Below are 20,174 nucleotides of genomic sequence, written 5' to 3' on the forward strand. Positions count from 1 at the left end.
ATTTCTCTTTATATCTCTTGATTCAAATCAATTTGCTTGATCCAAATCAACCGAGGATGACAAAGAAGAACTGTCGATGCTTGGCTTCGACCTCAAACGCTGACAGCGAACGTCCACATTTGGTCAGCCTAATCTCCACGCGTAGGTGTGATCGGGTAGTCAGCTCACCCCCCCAAAAGGCTTCCATCGAACGCCCTTATCGCCATAAGACACTCGTTTAGTAGGATTTTGCTAACCCTCTCTGTCACCCAATTACTTGGAAACCCACACACGCATACGTTATCCTCTCCGTCCATCTTTTCCTCCCTTGCCCTACAAAAAAAATATAGCAAAGCGTTCTTCCCAAGGATTAATGCCCCCTTCGCAGAACCAGAGGCACGAATCGAGAAGGGGGGATGAGATCTCTTTAATCTCTCGGGAACCATCATAATTGGCCGTAAATGCATGCATGCATGCATGGATACGTTGAAGTTGAGAGAACTCGATAACGGCGCTAATAACCACAGTAATAATTAGCCGCATAACAAACACGTTCTTACGCCGTGCATGCGTATGTATCGGATGTATATATTCGCCCGTCTGTGGCGCACATCATCATTCCCAAAGGGAGGTTTTGCAGGCATTCGCTTCCTTTCTGTCGGTCGCTTGCATGGATCGCAAACCCGCTGCGAAGCCCCCTTTATTCTTCGGCATGGATCTCGACCGCATGAACAATCTCATGTTACTGGAGGAGAAGTTCTTCTCGGAGTGGCCTCACTATGGAGATTCCCTCCCTGAAGTCCCTTATCTCCTCAGGTATGTACTGCATGAAGCCTGTGACTCACGAAAGCAACTCGTGCAATAAGATCGTCCTTTTGCTTCGTTGGTGCAGTGGGACGGACGATCTGGTGCCGCTGCCGGAGAGTCTCGACCCGTTCGACGACACCTTGGGGTTCTCACCGTCCCTCATAAGCTCTGATACCTCTTTACCTTCGGTTCCTTGTCAGTACCATGTTCTCCCGGAACCGCTCAACCCAGTGCACTTGGAAGATATCGATCTGGAGCCGTTTGCATGGCCGCACGACTGCGTCTCGACCAGCAACAACGAAGACCTTCTGCTTGATCCCCTGCCTCTTAACGCTTGCGACTTCCCGATCGAAGCCCTCGACGGTGCGAGTGGTTGGGACGGAAAGAGAACGACGGAGAAGCGAGTTGACGGACGGACGTCGAGGCTGAACGATGTGGGCTTCGACGAGATCAAGAACTACTTCTACATGCCAATAACGAAGGCCGCCAAGGAGATGAACGTGGGGTTGACGGTGCTGAAGAAGAGGTGCAGGGAGCTCGGGATCGCCCGATGGCCTCACAGGAAGATGAAGAGCTTGAAGTCTCTGATCCATAACGTGCAGGTGCGCCTTCTTTTCCCCATCAAGTGATTAGAACAGCCATGATGCATGCAGAAGCTCCCAATGGCTGCTTGTCGATTAATGATCGCATGAATAAGCATAATCATTTCGGATGCATAAATGTATTTGCTGCGCGTATTGTTCTGCAGGAGTTGGGGAAGGGTGTCTGCGAGGAGAGCATGAGGAAAGAGTTGGAGACATTGGAGGACCACAAGAGGCTGATGGAGGAGAACCCTGAGATGCAATTGACCGAGAGAACGAAGAAACTTAGGCAGGCTTGCTTCAAGGCTAATTACAAGAGGAGGAGATTGTCGCAGCAGTTCTAATGATCACTGTCATATGGATTGCCATACACCTCTTGGTTATGTACTCTTTTTGCATCTTTTGTGCTGGAGAAATGGTGTGCCCATCAAATCTCGGGCCTGTGAATGTGAATATAGTTTATCATAATACACTTAATTTGAGATCCCTCACAAGCATCATGACATCCCAAATTGCAGTTTTCCTTTTGCATTTTCACGACTATTACTTGATTGATAATTAAAGGGTTGTACTTAGTAAAATTATATTTTTATTATCTTTTAGTGATTACATGAAGTATGGTAGATTGCGGATGTCAATCTACTAATAATTAGTATGAATGACCGCTATAAATAATCTCCATTAAATTTGAACAATGGTATACTAATTAGATAGAAAATTGCATTTACAATTCTCCTTCTTCACCATTAATGGAATCATATTGATATGGTCGGCCACTATTTATTCCCTGGAACGCAGGTAATGTGTTAATTGGCCATCTGATAGTAGAGTGAGTCATAAAACCTCCGTCCTTTCTCTCTCTCTCTCTCTCTCTCTCTCTTCTGATGGGGTTTTCATTGTTTGTTTGAGTGAAAGAAAGAAAGATGTTGCCATATTTACTGAAAACTGATACAATTCCTTCAGTGCATAGTGATCATATGCATATGCAAAAGCCTTGTATAGAACAGATATATGAAAGGTTGAAGAACACCGCAGAATGCCTCCCACAAAGATCGACTGGTACATCGAGGATTGTCGTCAGTTGTTTTGAGAACTTCAAACCTTGCGGTCCCTTCTCCCTGCCATCGGCAACACCTTCTTCAGGCTGCCATAAATGCTTCCCTGTAGCCATAGGGAAAGGATCGCATCAAACGCTCTCACCATGCATGACAGTCCACATGAAGACCCGACAAACTAGAAACGAAAGAACACCACATCTTCTCTTTATCGAATACTTCATGCATCCAGGCTAATCTTACTTGTTGTAACTAAGCAAACAAATGGACATGGAGGATAGATTGGTTGACAGAAGAGTTGGAAACTTGGGTTTTAGGAGTGAAAGACTCACCCAGAGATGAGAGGTGGATGTACTTGCAATACTTCTGTTCCTCCTCAGCCTTGTGATCCTCACCTTCCCCTCCTCTACAACCTCATTCTCATAGTCTCCAACAAGCTTGCAAGAAGAAGAAAAAGAAGAAGAAGAAGGCATAGAGGAGCAAGCGATACCCTTCTCTGTCAGCCCTTCCAAGCTCATCTCCCAGCTGTTTCCCTCCCTCGTCACCTTCCTCGCACTTCCCCTCCTCCAAAACCAAGCCACTCCTTCCTTCTTCCTACCTCCCATGTTGACGACGGTCCTTCCCTCTCCATAGGAACAAGAGTAGCAGGAGCCGAGTGGCATGGCCCGGGACGACCGCTCTGGGCCGTCGAGAACTGTGGTGGGCGACAGCGTCGTCTTATCGAACTTGATCTCCGCAGCAGCCACCAATCTAGGAGGCAGGTCCAAACTCCGGATGGCACCGGCGCCAAGGGTGGGCTGCTTCCTCGGCTTCCCCGGAGATTCTTCCCACAGGAAGGGGACGGAGACCGGAAGCCCGGGAGGCGGTGTCGCCATGCCCGGTGGCTCTGGCCGCTGGCTGGGAAGCCAGTAGAGGGAGAGCTTGGGAGGAGTGGAGGTCGGATCCATGGTGGAGCTCGGTAGTGTCTGACACACACTAATACACGTCGTGACGGCGGTCTCGGTGGTTGTGCATTTAATATAGCAGAGACCGGTCGAGAACGGGACTACGAGACGCTACGTGACATGGTGCGCGTGAACAGGGAAGGGCGTGCGACTCAAGTACGAAAGAATTCACGACTCAATTAGCGATCTTAGTGTCGGTCGTCGGTGCGGCTGTGCATCCTCAGTCTTCGCATCCCTTCAACTCGTTTGACGTGCGTCATCAACGCGGTTTCCGCTTTGAGTACGGAACGTAGCTGTCAGAGGCGACGATACGGTTTATGGCTTCTCTTCCCCGTTTCGTTATTCGCCTACCCGTCTTTGTCACCTGCCGACGTTGTTGTTATGACGTTATTATTACTGAACTAAATCTTTCTTTGCAAGAAATTATTGAAATATTATTATTGAACTAAATCGATGACGATCCGAAGCGAAAGATGGGTCCCACACGGCCTCGTTATGAGTTGCGTCCGGGTAGACGATAACAAGGTAGGAGAAGTATTTTCTGCCACGTCGACTCTCCCGACTTCACCGCTGTGGGCTCCACCTCAAACCTTGCGATTTTGTGATGGCGCGAAAGTACCCGCCCCACATACCAGAAATTGACCCGGTGGAGGTTCTCGGTGGGTCCAGAGGGTTCTGCCAATCACGACGCGGGGAATCATTTGCTATGCAATATTTCAGTTGGTTGTCGACAGGGGGTCATCACCTATGCAACGGAACCAACCCGCGCTTCCGCCGCCGTTCTCCTCTCTCTGCCTTCTCCCTCACTCCCCCCCGCTTCTTCTCCGACTACTGGCTGGCAACCCTGACCTACCATCACATTGTTCCACTGCTGCATTCCGCGATTCTTGGGGTAATCCTACTTTTTCTTGGTCCGTCAAGGTGCGTCCTCCTTTCCCGTCTTCTCCGTTTCGGTTCGATTGATATCTTGCGTTGGGCATGTTCTTCAGGGATCCGTTGCTTTAGGGTTTCTAATCCGTCAGATTTATGGCGCATGGACCGGTCACAGTGACGAAGAATGATTGATCGTTGCTGATTTGTAGTCTTAATTGTTGCCGTGTATCAATGCGCGAGTCTGTTCGGCAGATATCAATTGGAGCAGCATGTGATCTGGTTACCTTTCATGACATTTTTTAGGGTGTTTTTGATGACGTTGAGAGTATTTTGCTCCATCTCACAATTTGTTCTTCTGATTACCAGATGGTTTGAAGGACTACATCTGTTATTGGATCTAATCTTCCTTCTAACTGTTGCTACTTTTATGGTAGGAACTCAATTGCCACGCCCTGAAAGCATGGAAACATTGAATTCTTCAATTGCTCGTACTAAACTCCGACATTTAAAGAGTCAGAACAGTAGTGTTTCTCTCGATTTGTAAGTGTTGCTTTTCCAATTTCTTTGTTGCTTTTTGATATTGGAAGAGTTGGAATACTGGTTTTAGATCTCTAATCATTTCACTTCTGGACCAATCTATAAGATAAAACAGAGAGCTAACAGTCAATTCAGTTGCAGGTCAAGGAACAGGGCAATTACTTCCGTCTGCTGTGTGACATTCACCTCCAATTCCTCGGACAATGGACTTCAAGAAACCAATAGCTTGCTTTCTGATATTGCATCTGATGTTAGCAAGAGGCATTTGATTAAATCTATGGTATGGCGCTCAAGAAGCATAGCCTATTCTGGGAGAACAAATTGTTATTCATCCATGCACAATGTTCAGCCATCCCTATTTAATTTACTTGCTGCTCCGGTAAGTAGCTTCATCAACTTTCGGAATAGAAGCAATATGCATACACATTTGTCTTGTTCCACCTCTATTCATTCCATTGGTTCCAATAGTAACTAGTCTATTTGTAACTGTTCGATAGATTTTCCTCTTGAAGAATTTGAGGAAGGAAGAATTTTAAACACGAGCATTGGAACTGGCCCTTGAATACAATGATCCACATGCCAATGTATATGTGAGTATGAGTTACTGGCACCCTTTCCAGATGGGGTGCTCTTCATCAGGTTTGTAATTGTGATTGGCATGCTAGTAATCAACAAGTTCCTTAGCCCATAATATAACATGTATCCAAGCTATAATTGTCTGCGGTATATCTTGACAATTTGTAATTTCTGTATCTGATGCCACTGGCTCTTCAATCATGAAACTATATGTCACATCAGACTTATAGTCAAACCAGACTTCTTTCTTGTTATTTGTCATTTGTTGACAGAATTCATGCATTCTGCACAGCCTCAGTTATGCAATTTTGTTACAGGCATAAACAAACTGTAAAGTTGTGCAATTCACTGCACCAGAAATATCAACAAGGTTATTCTGACCTCAATTTGCATATATATAATTTATTTGGTGAAACTTGGATGTGATTTGGAGTGCTTCTTTTAGTTTGTGAACTTTTAGCTCTCCTTTTGTTTTGACTAGATATATAAATGATTTCATTTTGAGTAATTATGATTACAGATAAAAAAAGATAAAACAGCAAGCTCGTTATGTTTCCCACATTATCATCAATTCTCTATATCTACTAGCAGTTCTAGCATCCATGTTCTCCAGAGGATCATCGGGTAGATAACAATTTCTTTTTCATTTCTGTTGACAATTATGAATTGTCTTCCAAAGTAAATGTGTTGGTTTGTCTTTTTTTTTTTTTTAACTGGACAATATTCACATTTCAGGAAAGATGCTTAGTCTGTAAAACTGCCAATTTCTATCAGTGAAACCATGGTATGAACATGAAGCTAATGATGAGCTACAAAGTTTCTCTAAGCCTGAGGAGGTAATCCATATTAACTTTGTAAATGTGTAAATGTTAAGCAGTCTTTCTTCCACTTTGTTGATTATGCAATGTGATTTGACGGGGTTTATCGTGTAGCATCATCACATGTATCATGTCTGTAACATTTTCCCATCTGATTTGTTTATCGTTTATACTTATGTGTTTTTATACTGAGTTGCATAAATAATGGAGTGAAGTAGAGTCATGAAACTTGCTTGTCAGACCAGCTGACTCATTTTGTGTGGAAGGATGATGGTGTGGTGGTGGTCATGGTTTTAGGTCAATCTTCCTTCTTTTCATTTTCTTCTTTCCCCCTCCTTGGCAAAGATTAATCCACAAAACATGCTTTCCCTAAGCCCTTTGCATGATAAAGGAAAATACAAGATATTATGGATTATTGAAGGTCAAGCACACTTCTTATATCTCCTTGAATTTTGAGTGATGTTAATGGTAAAGAGCTGTAACTTGTGGAGGATCTCATACTAGTCTTTCCTCTTGAAAGCAGATTTTATATATGTGTTGGCTTCTAGTTTCAAAGGATGAAGGTTGTGTTAAATAACTAATACAAAATTATATTAGATCTCATGGGAATCGATTTCAAATGTATTGTTGTCGTTGTTGCAGAAAAGTTGAAGGTATAGTTAGGTTGGACTAAAAAGAGTGGAACTGTTCCACAGCATATATAAGGAGAGTTCCTTATAGCCAGCAGTTACTGCCATTCTCACTAGTAGAAGCCTCATAAGAAATACCAAGTGACGTTTGGCCCACTTGTGTCTACGAGTTCACCAAACACTGCGCCGGATACCTCCTTCCATGCCCTCCCTTGTCTTTCCGTCTCCCTCTCCCTCTCCCTCTCCCTCTCCTCTCCGCTCCTCTGTCGTCTCTGCGCTTCGCCGTCCCCTCTCAACCCTCCCCCATTTGAGGTAACGCCGCCATCGCCAACCATCTCTTTGAAGAAGACAACTGAAAACTATAACGAAGAAGAATAACAAAAAAGATCAAGCCGCTTTCTTCACTAGTGACTAATCCAGTCGAGGTTGGGGAGAAGCAGATGGAAATCTCGTAGAAAATGAGATTTTTATCCTATCTCGGTTCTTTTCTTCCTTGGACCGTTTAAGCTTCGTGGCCTCTCGTCTGCGTTTGCGGTCCTTTTGGTCTCTGTTTTTTCGTCAGCAGGGAAGGACCTATCTTCCGTAGGTTTTTTTTTGTCTTCTCGTCCATCTTCTCAATCCATTACCCAATAATTTGTTTTTTATTTATTTATTTGATCTTTTGTGCTTTGTGTTTTCTTGAGGTTTTGAAGTGCTCTTTTTTACTTGGCATAGTCATTTTTTCTTGTTTTTTCTCCGAGCTAATAAGATCTGCTCTTGGAAATTTCTCCGTTCTAAAGCAGAAGGGGGTGTTCCTTTTTCTCCTCTTTTATATGTATTTTGATTTGGTTAGCTTAAATGGTTATGTTCTTGTAGGTTTTGGTTTTGCTATGGGCAGCCAGCAAGATGCGAGCTTAAGCAGTATCAATGTGTCGGTTGGGGGCCTGGTGTGGGTCCGCCGCCGAAATGGATCATGGTGGCCTGGACGGACTGTGGGGCTGCATGAACTGCCTGTGAAATGCTTGCTTCCTCCGAGATCGGGAACTCCCATCAAGCTTCTTGGAAGAGAAGATGGGAGCATGTGAGCTTTCTCATCTGTTAAACCTATTCTTCTTTCCGTCTTTGTTAAGTTGCTTGAAATGTTCTCCTTTTCTTCAATAGGGGACTGTTCTCAATTAAGTACAGAAGTAGAGAGATTTTTCTATATTCACATTCAAAGTATATAGATATATGTTTTCACATTTAGAATAAGTTATAATACACAAGACTTGAACACATGTCAGGTGATTATGGAAAAGAGAATCATTTATATTTATCAAGGCCTTAAGAACAAAGTTTATAAAATAGTTCACCTGCTGCCACTACTGCAGTCTTGACCTGGTTATCTACTCAGTCTTCTGGGGAACCCTCTTGATTTTTTATTGTGCCTTGTATCAAATCCATCTTGCATGATATTGATAATTACGAAGCTAATGATGATGATGATGATCCACCCTTGCTTTTATCTATTTATGATACAATTATCGCCTTCGTATGTTGACTTGTGTGGTTATAGAATCTGAATGAAAATGTTTAAATGCAGAATTCCTATAAAGTCTGTCATAAATGCTAAGATTTTAGTTCATCATTTATCATCGTGAGGCCAATTGTAGAGACTAAAAGCCTAATTTTAATAACTTGAATTTCTTAAAGATGTAAAGGCCTCCAATTTGCATGCTGATTAATGTCCTTTGTATCAACCATGTTTTTAACTAATGAATTATGGAGGAGGGGAGGGTGGGGAGGTTGGGAGTATCTTCGTAACTAAAAATCATTTGCACAAAATGAAAATATAATGATAATCTTTGATTGTAAGTTAGATGTCCTATTCTGAAATATTGCAGGAGTATGTTCAAAAGTGTTTCAGAGTCATTCTGAGATTCGCTGTTGGTTGAAATTTGAGAACGAAGTGGTTATGGAGTTATTAATGTGGTCATTTTAGGTTTTCAATGTTATATTTGTGTACAGAGATAACAGCAGTCTTTTCTACAGGCTTGTTGCTGTTGCTGTTATATCTTTGAACGAAAAGGTCATATGGATACTATGATCAATTGGAATATTGGCATTACCAATAGACAAAGTTTGTGATTGCTATGATAGAATATCTGATGTTTAAATATGAAAGACCAAATCTTACTAGTTCTTGATTCCCAAGTTTACAGTGATTTTCATTATTTCAGGAGTTTAACTATTTTAAACTTTTGAAATCAGTATTTTCACTCGATCTGTGAAGAAAACTTAAGGGAGAGATATCATAAATATAAGCATCCAATGCAGCATAGTTTTCTGGACCCTTGTGAAGGAAGTCATTCCATGCAGCTTAATGATAGGAACCATAAAAGAACAAATCCCAGATCAGTTCTTTGATCAACATACAATTTTCTGTGGAGCCCATCTAAGAAATTGTGAATAAGCTTAAGGGTTTATGGATGTAGAAGTAACTTAATCCTTAACTTCTTTTTATTGCCTGATTAATGCTCCCAAATTACAAAAAAATGCAACTGAACCTTCTATTCTCTTGGTGGTTTGGATCAAGTCAGCTGTTCAATGACAGAAAATTTAGGTTAAGGTGTTTAATATGGATGGTTGAAGAGTTGGGATATCATTTCAAGCTTAAAACAGAGACTAAAGTGACAAAGAAGTGAAAAGGTTTGGGAAAAATGAGATATAAAAAGGAAAAGTGAAAAAGAAAAAAATTATATTAATTGGGTTAAGGCATTTATTAAGTTGACCTATAAGAGAGATGACAAAATGAAGGAATATGTTGCAAAAGTATCTGCATATGACTCAATAAAGTGACATCTAATTGCTAAGTGTTAATGTAAGGCATTCCATCAAACAAGGATTTAAATCTCAGTCAGATATCGCCTTTGATAGCTGATTGGACCGACATGGTACCAGTGTAGCAGGTGGTTTACCAATTCATATCTTCCAGTTTTATCAGAAGAAATAATAAAAAATTAAATACTGACCAGTGGCAATCTATATGGTCTAATACTGGTCCTTGGTGAGGCCAGTGGTACATACTGACTGGTGTTTAATTTCTTGCATTCTTTGGTTTTTTCTTTATTATTTAATTAACACTGGCATATCCCATGCGAAAAATTATTCTGCGACTAGTCTATGTGATGCTTATATTATCTTGCTACTAGCATAAACTTTGTTTTGCTAATAATTTACTTATTCAGGGACTGGTATAATCTTGAGAAATCAACACGTGTTAAAGCATTTCGCTGTGGGGAGTTTGACGAATGCATCCAGAAGGCCATGGCTTCTGCAGTTCATTCAAGTAAATTCTCAACCAGTACAGGGAAGTACGTCCACAGAGAAGATGCCATTCTTCATGCCTTGGAGATTGAGAAGTCTTACTTTCCTTCCAGAAAGCAGAATGGCTCAGGAATGAACAACTTCTACAGAGCAACAGGTTGTGATTTTACCAAAAAATCAAAAAAGATGCATAGACTTGACAAGCAACGAGGTTTGATGGCCAGAAAATTTGATACTTTTGAAGAGAATTCATCCCAAGAGATAGCTCAATCTTTGGTGTCATATGAACAGCTGGATAAGTTGATTGCTGCTGATGCTCAACTGATGGAGAAAGAACATTGGAGAACTCCAAATGATTCAGAAGGTGAAGGAATAAACCATGTGAGAGATCTTCAGGACATAGGATTGGGGATTATATCAACTAGAAAGCCTCATGTGCATGTTGAAACAGAATTATTTACTGACTTAGCCCTTCCTAACAGTGCTTCGCTCAGCAAATCAAACATAAATAACAGGTTTTTTAGTTCTGGTCCAATAATAAGCTGTGAAAGTTCTGGTTCATGCCTGAAACGGAAGCGATCGAGTGCCAAAGCTCATGAGGATGTGAGAAAAGACTGTCACCATGCACTGAGTAAAGTTTGCAAAGGTAGTAGGATTATAATTCCGTCATATTGTTACTGGGATGGTACTTTTGGAGGATTCTGGCCTCTTAAAGAAGCTACTGAGAAAACATCAAAGGAACTGCTATCTATTCCAAGTTGGACAAATATTACATGTGGTTCAGGAACATTGGGTGAAACATTGTTGGGTGCATCTGAGAGCACTTGTAAATTTGATGGCACAGACTTCAATTCTCAAATCAAGGACTGTGAACTTGCAAGCATGTTGGAGTTCATCGACAATGAATGCTCTGATGGCCTGGTCAATATTCCCCTTGTAATGGGTGACTGTATTGGTGAAGGTAAGCTTTCAGTTTCTTTCTTATTTTATATTAATAATTGACAGCCTGGCTAATTGTTTTTGCCGCAGAATGTGAATGACAATGAATTACTTAAAGGTTGAGATTGCCAAAAATCCTATTTGCGGTTGATACCTCTATTTTTTTTTGCCAATAATCCAATTGTGGTTCACCGATAGGCATGTTAGTTGGTCATATGTGACAAGTCTGGTGTTGTTAATTGATCCTTTTTTTTATGGATTTGTTTTAAATGGAGATGTTAAGTCTCTTATTGAAACAAGGCTAGATCACTACATTAACGAACAAGGTTGACTGTAATTTAAATATACCAAGTACTAACAACCTAAGTAAATTTCCTTTTTATAAACTTGATTGAGGTCCACATCTCTGAGAATCAGATATCCTTCTATTTTGAGATTTTTGGTTCATATGGTATCTGCAACATTGATGAGATTTATGATTAACAACCCTGATAGTTCTGGTTAGTGTAGCTTTATCTTAAGGATACATCGGTCATATTTTGTTTAAGAACTTAGTCATATATAAGTTCAATGTGTTTGGTTTCACTGATCTTTTAATATCACCTTCTGGTTCCCCATTTTAATTTTTTTATCACACGTTTTTTGTTTTATAAATTTCTTGTTGTTTTAAGATGGATCTTCAGTGCAAAACAGGGACAGCCATCTCCATGAGACCACTGTAACTTAAGTTTCCTATGAGTGAACATTCATCTGGTGCTAAGAATTATATGCGCTACTTAGTGCCTCCAAGGGCTTTGATATTTGTAATGTTGTTGGGTTAAAGATTTAATCACATAATGTAGTCTTTTGCTTTTTTTCCCCATCTACTTTTGTCTTTTCATTTGTCTTGTATTTCTATGTTCTCTTTTTCTACTCATCTGTACTTGTTTCATATACTAGATGATATAAGTCTGAGAAAAACAGGGTTGATATTGCATGATCTTATGTTTCCTGTTGCTGGTGGAAAATGGATTAACTGTTTATGATTTGATGCGGTTCCAGATTTTCAGAAGGCTTCTGAATATTGTCCGATCAGAGATCTTCTGCCACGTGTAGATGATAAGCATTATAATGGTTGCTGCGACAATGATCTTGTATCACATTTTGCTGAAGGGCTTAGAGAGAGTAGCTTTACTGATTCTCGACATCAGCTTAATAGTGTCAATAAGAAGGCAGAAAAGAGGGGTGTGGAACCACATTTAATCAGTAAAAATAACCTGAATTATATGAGGTTCAGTAGAATTACAAATTCTGAAAGCCACATCAATGGGGCCAATCAATCTGAGAATTCCTTGGATCAAATGGAGAAGAAAAAAATTTCTGCAGGCTTGGCCAGAAAAATTGGCAGCAATCATTCGGATGAATTCTTGACTCTCGATAGTTGTCATTGTCATTTAGTAAAGGATGAATCAGTTTCAGAGGCATATGATGTTTCCCAATCTCAGAGTTCTGATCTTCCTTGCTCTTCTAGTGAATGGGAACATTGCCAGTCCGAAGCTTTAAAGCATTGTGTAATAAATTGCTCTACCTCACTTCTACCCTCAAGAGACCATGAGAGATCATCCAGGCGACAGATTCCTATCTCCACTCTGATGACTCGACAATTGTTTCCTCGTGACCGAGTCTCTACTCTGACTTGCTCCAAGTACCAGGTTGTGAAGCAAATAAGTACAGGTCTGGGTTCTTCACTATATGATGTTGAATTGACTGTAGAAACAAAAACTAGCAGACCTCATGTGCCTCTGAATTCTCTCATGAGTAAATTGAATGGTAAAGCAATTGTTGGCCATCCTGCTCCCGTTGAGGTCATGGAAGACGGCTCCAGTGATACTCTGATAACTAAGAACGACTGTTGGCCAGCTACAAGCAACATTAATCGGTCACTGAAGAATGGATTAGTAATTATTGGGAGAGCAACTCCTAGGAAGAAAGCAGCACAGACCTATCGTGGCGTTCAATGGGGGAACTATGATCAGCTCAATGTTCCTTCTCTTTTGGAAAGAAAACATTCAAATAGCAGAACATCAAGGTTGTCTCCCAGAAAGATCCGGAGGCTTTCATCCATCAGAAAGCCAGAGGTTGAAACGATTGTGAGACCTGCTGTTGCATGTGTTCCACTCGGACTTGTCTTTAGTAGGATTACCGAAGCATTTCCTTCATCACTATAGCTAATTCCAGTCATTGTAACAATTACTTCCCTTAAAGCGTGCCCAGAGAAATCTGTTCTTCTACCTACATATCACTTCCTAGTTGGACACTGTAAATTTTTGCCACCGGTTTGATGCATAGTGTTGCACATATCTTTCGATTTGATCGTAGTTCATTTGTGATTCGGTTGAAGCAATAGGCATTCAAGATGAAGCTATAATGCTCAGATTTTGATGTAGTGTTGTCAGCCAATGAAAAATCTCATCTTGTTCTGTCCAGTGAAATGGTTGCTCGAACCTTTTCGATGTTCTTCTTCATCAGTATTTCACATGACCTTATACTATCTTACAAAATCATTCTTCACAACCTAAATATGTCGATGAATTGTTTAGATCAATCATATAATAAAATTTCTTCTAAATTTTTTGTTCGATCCTAAGATATAAGCCTATCTCATAAGCCTTTTGAGTGAATGTATCAAGGAGCTCAAAGTCTAATCTCAATGAGATTTAACAGGAAGATTCACTAAAAACAAAAGAAGAACAACGCTCTGCACTCGGAAGAACACCTCTTCTTCTAGTATTCCAGAAGAATAGAGAGAGAGAGAGAGAGAGAGAGAGAGAGTAAACTCCGAGCTCTGATCAAAGAATGCTGGCAGCTTCCGTGTTTAGCGGGTAGAGTTAGGCGTCCGTTTTCTAGCGCCGTTAATCTCCTCCTATTCTTTATTTTGGTCTCGATAAAAAAATTAAAGGATTGATTTCCTATTTTAATGATCGTAAATTATTGGCAACGTATATGAGTACAATCAAGTCCGATAATTTTTGGATCGAAGGTTGATCTTTAGATCTTGATTTTTCTTATTGACAGTGATGTGAACGAACGTATGACGTTCAGTTTTGCTTCCTGAAACACAAAAAAATCTCCACCACTTCTTTCGCGGTTTGAGTTAACCTAACTGCGGTTAGTTGTGATGTAAGCTAAGGATTGTCCGACAGGAAGGCGCCTCAGGTGATGGACGGTCGGATTCGTGCTTTCTGGAATTTTCTATCCTATTTCCTCCCCCTTTCGATATAAATTAACAAACCAATAAAAAGCCGCCTTCGTTGATTTCGTCCGATCGCCCTGTCTCCTCTCCCTCCCCCCTCGCTCTCGTTCTCGTTCTCGAATCGATTTACTTGGCGACCGCGTCGTGTGGTCTAATCGTAAGATCCGATCCTTAAAACTCTTAATGGATGTTTTGGTTTTTGTTATGATTGATCTCTCTCGCTCTCTCTCTTCTTCTGCCTTAGTTCGATCCGGAATGATCAGTTTCTAGAGAGTTTTTTGTTCGATCTACGAGGAGGGGTTTCGATTTCGATTCGTCGGTTCTTTTTCTTGTTTAGTGGGTATCGATTTCTTGCGATTTCCTGTGTAAATTTCCAGATGCCTTTTAGTAAGATGTACGATTAGGTTTTTGGCTTCAGATCGGTAGTCTCGTTGACCTTCGAAGTTCCAAGGAGAAACTGATCTTTCTTTACTCGACCGCCTTGTTTTCGCCGATCGTCGTTCTCTAAGCTTGATTAATTACATCTTTATAGGATCAATATTTCAATTGTGATTTTGGGCATCGAATCAAAAAATAAGGAAAATTCAGAATGAGCGAAGTTTTTGAAGGCTACGAGCGGCAGTATTGTGAGATCTCGGCGGCTCTCTCGCGGAAGTGCACATCGGCTGCTCTTCTCGATGGAGGTAATAAGATTTAGGCGCTTGTCTTGTAATTGAGATGTAGCGTTTGGATAATATCATGTGTTGTTTCGCAGAGCAAAAAAAGCAGAAGGTTTCGGAAATTAAATCTGGCGTGGATGATGCAGAATCTTTGGTAATGTTTTGGACTGACAAATTTACTGGATTCCTCGGTCAGATAAAGTTGTTCTAAAAGCTCTTCATGCATTGTTTTGTAGATCCGAAAAATGGATCTTGAGGCAAGAAGTTTGCAGCCCAGTGTGAAAGCTGGATTGCTTGCAAAGTTGAGGGAGTACAAGTCAGACTTGAATAATTTGAAAAGTGAGCTAAAAAAGATTACTACTGTCAATCCTAACCAAGCTGCGAGGGAGGATCTGCTCGAATCAGGAATGGCCGACACACTGATGGTAAAAGATCTTATACTTTTTCTCAGTTTTACTGTGTTTAAGAGCTATGCTACATCTCGGTACAGTTCCATAAATTATATCTCCTCTATCTGAATAGCAGGTAACTAACTACAAAGAGACTTAGTTCATACAAGAAAGCTTATATTATTTGTTGCAGTACGGTTTCAGAGAAGATTTTGTTTCTGGGCAACTAGTTGTTGCAGTGGCACAACAACAATAAAAACAACAAAGCCGTAGGTCTCAATTATTTGGGATCCACTACATGGATCATTAACCACCATTAAGATTTGTTGCAGTGTAAAACTAATAAATTAAACTTATTGAATTGACCTTTTTTTTTCATGGTGAACAATATTCCACTTAGGTCATCTTGCAATGAAAGGGATACCAAGACATATGATGCTTGATATGCCTCTTCCATTGATAAGTGCTGCTACTATGTTACCCATTCTGATCTTGTATCCCATTTATAGTTTTGCTGAGTGATATCACATTTCAAAGTACAGTGTCTTGTATAGGTGATATGACCAGATAAAATGCTAAAATAAGTTAAAAAAAAAACTCATTATATTGGATGTATATATGTCGGTTCCTAGTTCACTAAATTGAATATTCCATTATGAAGTTGTTTTTCTCCCCTATGACGTCTTTCACCAGTATAGAAGGCTGCAAAACCTCCGATCTAATGTTGTTCACCTTTTGCTGCCCTTGTATCAGCCAATTAACACCAAAGGAATATCAGATCTGATCTGATTTTTCTGTGCTTCTGGGCCAATGAATAAAGTTTAAAAGTACTTTTTGTTGCTTTATGATATTCAACATAGTTGTTTATTAATTGGCTGGTCAGTGACTAGTGCTTTCTAATAGGATTCATGTTTCATTGGGTTCATATGTTACAGGTCTCCGCTGATCAAAGAGGAAGGTTGATGATGTCAACAGAGAGATTGAATCAATCTACTGAAAGGGTAAAGGAAAGTAGAAGAACAATTTTGGAGACAGAAGAACTTGGCGTGTCAATTCTTCAAGACCTGCATCAACAACGTCAATCTCTCTTGCATGCTCATAATACAGTATGTTCCCATTCCGATCATTTAATATTCTCTTTGTGATAGATATATCTGTAAAATTCTGCACTACTTGATGTCTCTCTTTTTTTTCTCTCTCTTTTTCTTTATTGTTCAAAAATGTGGATGGAAACATCTTGGATCATGCCAGTCGTGGCTTATAATTTAGAAAATACAAAAAATTTTGGAGTCTTTTTATTTTCATTAAGGACCAGTAGTCATAGAGTTCTGAGTGAGTTGCAGAGAATAAAAGGCACTATGGATAAGCTGATGCGGTCTGGTGAATCATAAGTCAGATTTTAATTAACTTTAGAGCAGTAGTTCTCTTGGTCCCTTTTGGAAATTTGTAGTAGCCATGTTAATCATAGTGCTTTGCTGCTGGATATAATTTGGGGTTTTTGTAATTCTGCTCAAAAAGAACCATCTATAACATATCGATAGCTAATGCTTCTGATTATGTGGGGACAACTGCTTAGCATTCTATTACATACAATGAACACTAGTATTTGTTTATGAGTATAATCACAAGATATCCTTAGTTAGCTTGTCACTCTAATATAGTCATTGATATAAAAAACCCATAAACTTTATCTCCCCTCTCCCACCTCCTTTAGCTCGGGCTTCTTTCCCTTGAATACTTTTTTCCTATTAGCTATACATCTGAAATCGCAATGTCAATCCAAGCTATCTTCCAGATGGTGGTCCTGAGGAGTAAAATTTGTGCATGGGAAAGTTTGACTCAAGTGACCAGGTGAATATAGTTACCTGCTCATATTCGATAAGAGAGTGAGTTCCTAAACTGTTCTTGGCTGCCATGTCATCTATTACTTAGCAAATGCTAAGCACTAAATTAATTAGAGACTATATGCCACTGTGTTTGCAATTAAAGCTTTGCTTCTCAGGTATCTTGCACCAGTTGGAACCTGCTCTGCTATCTTGCTCTTTGAAGAGCAAGTCCTTGTTGGGATAATCCAATGGCCCTCTTTCTCACATACTTTGTGATCAACTCTCGGTGAATTATATGCCTTCTCTCCTAATACGATGAACTTGACTCCTCTTTTCCTTACTAATGCATCTAACTAAAATGAGCTTACTGGGACATATGTTGAGACCACTTAAGACTATCTTTTCTTTTGCACCATGCCCAACCACCAGAAACGAATTCCATGGTATGGTTTCACTGCTGAAGTACTTCAATATGTTTTTCTGATTTGACGGGACAATGCATCCCAAATATGTAACAATTTTTTTGAAAAGATTTGCTATATGCAGTATGTTTCCTCATTGAGAATCCATCATCATTAACTTAACATTACGATGCATGATTGTGCAATATATTTGCTTGTAGCTGTAAGAAATCTTTAAGCTTTCAGTCTGAATTTTGTTTTTATTTGGGCCTCAATGTTATATGCACTAAGTTTTTTAGGATGACTTGAATTGCAGCTGCATGGAGTGGACGACCACATCAGTAAGAGTAGAAAAATCCTGACAGCCATGTCGAAGAGAATGGACAGGAACAAGTGGATCATCGGTGGTATCATTGTAGCGCTGGTTTTGGCAATTGTGTTGATCCTATATTTCAAGCTCAGGCATTGAGTAGTATTGAACGGATCAAACTTTGTACATCTCCTGCCTCGTGTGAATCAGTTCTTCCAATCATTTCCTACTTTGATGTTCCGTTTGGATCCAGATTTATCATTTGTTTGATATCAAAAACGTGTGTTTTCTTTGCGCAGACATATAAAACACATGTATAAATGTTTGTCAAACCAAAACTTGTTTAAATATAAAGTGTGTTGATTCGCTTTTCAAGTTTTCTGGTAATATTACTACAGCTACTTCAAGTTTTAAGAAAAGGTATTACTAGCTTATATGCCATGTGGTTGTTGCAATTGTTAAGTGTAAAATACTTGAAAAGTGGCATTAACGTGTATATCGACATTTAAAAATTCAAAATCATTTTTTTTTTAATGTTCATCTAAACTATTTTTCTTCCATCTTTCTTTCGTCCAATGTCTCATTTGTTGAAAGAGAATAAAAAACTAAATTACTAAAAGAGTCTTTTACGAAATTTCTCCGTTATCATTAAACATATGGATCCACAACAAATGATTTCAAAGAGGAACAAGGATTCAGGTTTTGTCATATATGAGAAATAACGAGGGGCAAAAAAAAAAAAAAAAGTTCCTCGCATGTTATCGTTCTCTAATTGGAACAGTCACCATTACGAGCAGGGTTTAGGGTTACTCCTCGTAGACTACCTATGCAACTAAATCTAAGAGATTCTTACATTCTTCAAATGGTTTTGGAAATCTACAGATAGTTTTGCTCAACAAGAATACTGGATGGACACCAAGGAAGGTTCAAACCCTTCGGCACTGAGAAAGAAGTCGGAATAGCTTACTCGGAGAAAAGAGGCTCAATGCATGAATCATGTTTGACAAATTCCATTAACAAGCCATCAATTAACGACTAAACTGACGAACTATATACTATGGATTCGACTTCATAATTGGATAATCCCAAAAACAATTGCAAAGTCCTTAAATCCAATTATAACTATAGCATTCAGAAAGGAAAAAGAAGTCATAAGAGATGGAAGTAAGAATTATATTACTCGAGAGCTCGCTGTTTACTTGTCGGACGAGTTGGGCCCCTTCTTCTTCCCGAATCCCACGACTGAACGCAAGCAAAAAAATTTATGAAGGGGGGAAAAAGGAATCGGAATCATTAACAGCAATGATTCAGTTATAGAACACGAGAGAAAGGGAAGGCGAAAGCTTTGAACAAGAGAAGGATAGAAAGAAGTACCTGCAGTGACGAAACGGCGGTTGTACTGCTTGCGCTTGAAGGCCCTTCCCCTGGGATCCTTCGGTTTGTCCTTCTTCTCCATCTTGGGTGTCTGCCCTCGCACCTTCCCAGCGCGAGCCAACGATCCGTGCACCTTACCTATGCAAGAACACACACACCCGCACACAATAATCTAACGATCAGGAACGAGGTAAACCCTAGAATTCGATCGAAAGACAAACGATGAAGAAGTAAAAAAAAGAAGATTAGATTGGAACAGACTAAACCTTAGAATCCGATCAGAATCAGCAAGGAAAACGGGTGTGGAAGTCAAACAATGGTAACGAAGAAAGAAGATTGGATTGGATCAGATTCAACCCTAGAATCCGATCGGCAGCAGTAAGGAGAACGTGTGTGGAAGACAAACGATGAAGAAGAAGAAAGAACATAAGATTAGAACATATCAGATCAACTTACCCATCGAACTAGATCTCGAAGAGCCTGCGGCTGTTGGTGGCGGACGGAAGAGGGCGGGAATACGAGACCTCTACGATGGGGTTGCTCCTCCGGAGGTAGAGTTCTCCGTTCAAGGGAGGAGGCTGCAAATATATATAGCCGCGGACGGGGCGCGGGAGTACACGATCGGCACGTGCCTTGCAAGTGCATTCATATGCCGGGAGGAAACGTAGAGCGACGGGCCAACGACCGCGCTCACGTGACTAATAACAGGCCAATTATGGGCCCGTTTGGATTTCAATTTTGGGCCATTTGGAATTCAACCTATTCCTCTCTTTGATGAATTGTTATAACTTCAACAGTATTCATCATGTGGGTTTCTATAATAAATCGATCATCATTTAATTTCTCATTGAATGTGATAAAAGAATTGAAAGTATTTATAAGGGTAGGATTTATGTGCTAATTTGATTAAAAATATTTTAGAACGATGAATCATGCTTTAAATTTTATTTATTTATTTAT

The 20,174-nt window shown here is 40.1% G+C and overlaps 5 protein-coding genes across 8 annotated transcripts; 3 read left to right on the plus strand and 2 right to left on the minus strand.

The window, feature by feature from the left end:
- Positions 1-649: 649 nt before the first annotated feature.
- On the plus strand, positions 650-1,711 carry LOC135672042 (protein RKD1-like). The gene is made up of 3 exons (XM_065180498.1): positions 650-795; positions 872-1,388; positions 1,535-1,711. Exons 1-3 carry the CDS (start codon positions 650-652, stop codon positions 1,709-1,711), a joined length of 840 nt encoding a protein of 279 aa, XP_065036570.1.
- Positions 1,712-2,262: 551 nt separating this feature from the next.
- Positions 2,263-3,375, minus strand: LOC103981618 (uncharacterized protein At4g00950-like). Its single transcript, XM_009398365.3, has 2 exons — positions 2,755-3,375; positions 2,263-2,528 (listed from the first exon to the last, which is right to left on the minus strand). The coding sequence occupies exons 1-2, from the start codon at positions 3,367-3,369 to the stop codon at positions 2,463-2,465; spliced, it is 681 nt and encodes a 226-aa protein (XP_009396640.2). The 5' UTR covers positions 3,370-3,375; the 3' UTR covers positions 2,263-2,462.
- A 744-nt stretch (positions 3,376-4,119) lies between these two features.
- Positions 4,120-13,373, plus strand: LOC135582592 (uncharacterized protein At1g51745-like). 2 transcript variants are annotated; one of them, XM_065161870.1, is made up of 9 exons: positions 4,120-4,258; positions 4,356-4,518; positions 4,674-4,779; positions 4,918-5,155; positions 5,274-5,415; positions 6,088-6,188; positions 7,655-7,859; positions 10,006-11,045; positions 12,065-13,373. In XM_065161870.1, the coding sequence occupies exons 7-9, from the start codon at positions 7,669-7,671 to the stop codon at positions 13,228-13,230; spliced, it is 2,397 nt and encodes a 798-aa protein (XP_065017942.1). In that variant the 5' UTR covers positions 4,120-4,258; positions 4,356-4,518; positions 4,674-4,779; positions 4,918-5,155; positions 5,274-5,415; positions 6,088-6,188; positions 7,655-7,668; the 3' UTR covers positions 13,231-13,373. The 2 variants fall into 2 exon arrangements, with proteins under 2 accessions (XP_065017942.1, XP_065017937.1); XM_065161865.1 differs by lacking the exons at positions 4,120-4,258; positions 4,356-4,518; positions 4,674-4,779; ... (1 more) ...; positions 5,274-5,415; positions 6,088-6,188 and adding an exon at positions 6,922-7,111.
- An 889-nt stretch (positions 13,374-14,262) lies between these two features.
- Positions 14,263-18,215, plus strand: LOC135644368 (vesicle transport v-SNARE 13-like). 3 transcript variants are annotated; one of them, XM_065161895.1, is made up of 7 exons: positions 14,263-14,412; positions 14,788-14,938; positions 15,010-15,068; positions 15,151-15,339; positions 16,239-16,409; positions 17,099-17,189; positions 17,306-17,910. In XM_065161895.1, the coding sequence occupies exons 2-6, from the start codon at positions 14,845-14,847 to the stop codon at positions 17,156-17,158; spliced, it is 573 nt and encodes a 190-aa protein (XP_065017967.1). In that variant the 5' UTR covers positions 14,263-14,412; positions 14,788-14,844; the 3' UTR covers positions 17,159-17,189; positions 17,306-17,910. The 3 variants fall into 3 exon arrangements, with proteins under 3 accessions (XP_065017967.1, XP_065017951.1, XP_065017959.1); XM_065161879.1 differs by having other exon boundaries at positions 17,099-17,154; XM_065161887.1 differs by lacking the exon at positions 17,099-17,189 and having other exon boundaries at positions 14,264-14,412; positions 17,847-18,215.
- Positions 18,216-18,834: 619 nt separating this feature from the next.
- LOC103981619 (small ribosomal subunit protein eS30z/eS30y/eS30x-like) lies at positions 18,835-19,760 on the minus strand. The gene is made up of 3 exons (XM_009398366.3): positions 19,671-19,760; positions 19,215-19,352; positions 18,835-19,082 (listed from the first exon to the last, which is right to left on the minus strand). The coding sequence occupies exons 1-3, from the start codon at positions 19,672-19,674 to the stop codon at positions 19,036-19,038; spliced, it is 189 nt and encodes a 62-aa protein (XP_009396641.2). The 5' UTR covers positions 19,675-19,760; the 3' UTR covers positions 18,835-19,035.
- Positions 19,761-20,174: the final 414 nt, after the last annotated feature.

This window comes from Musa acuminata, chromosome BXJ1-4 (assembly GCF_036884655.1).
Source record: "Musa acuminata AAA Group cultivar baxijiao chromosome BXJ1-4, Cavendish_Baxijiao_AAA, whole genome shotgun sequence".
Lineage (NCBI taxonomy): Eukaryota > Viridiplantae > Streptophyta > Magnoliopsida > Zingiberales > Musaceae > Musa > Musa acuminata.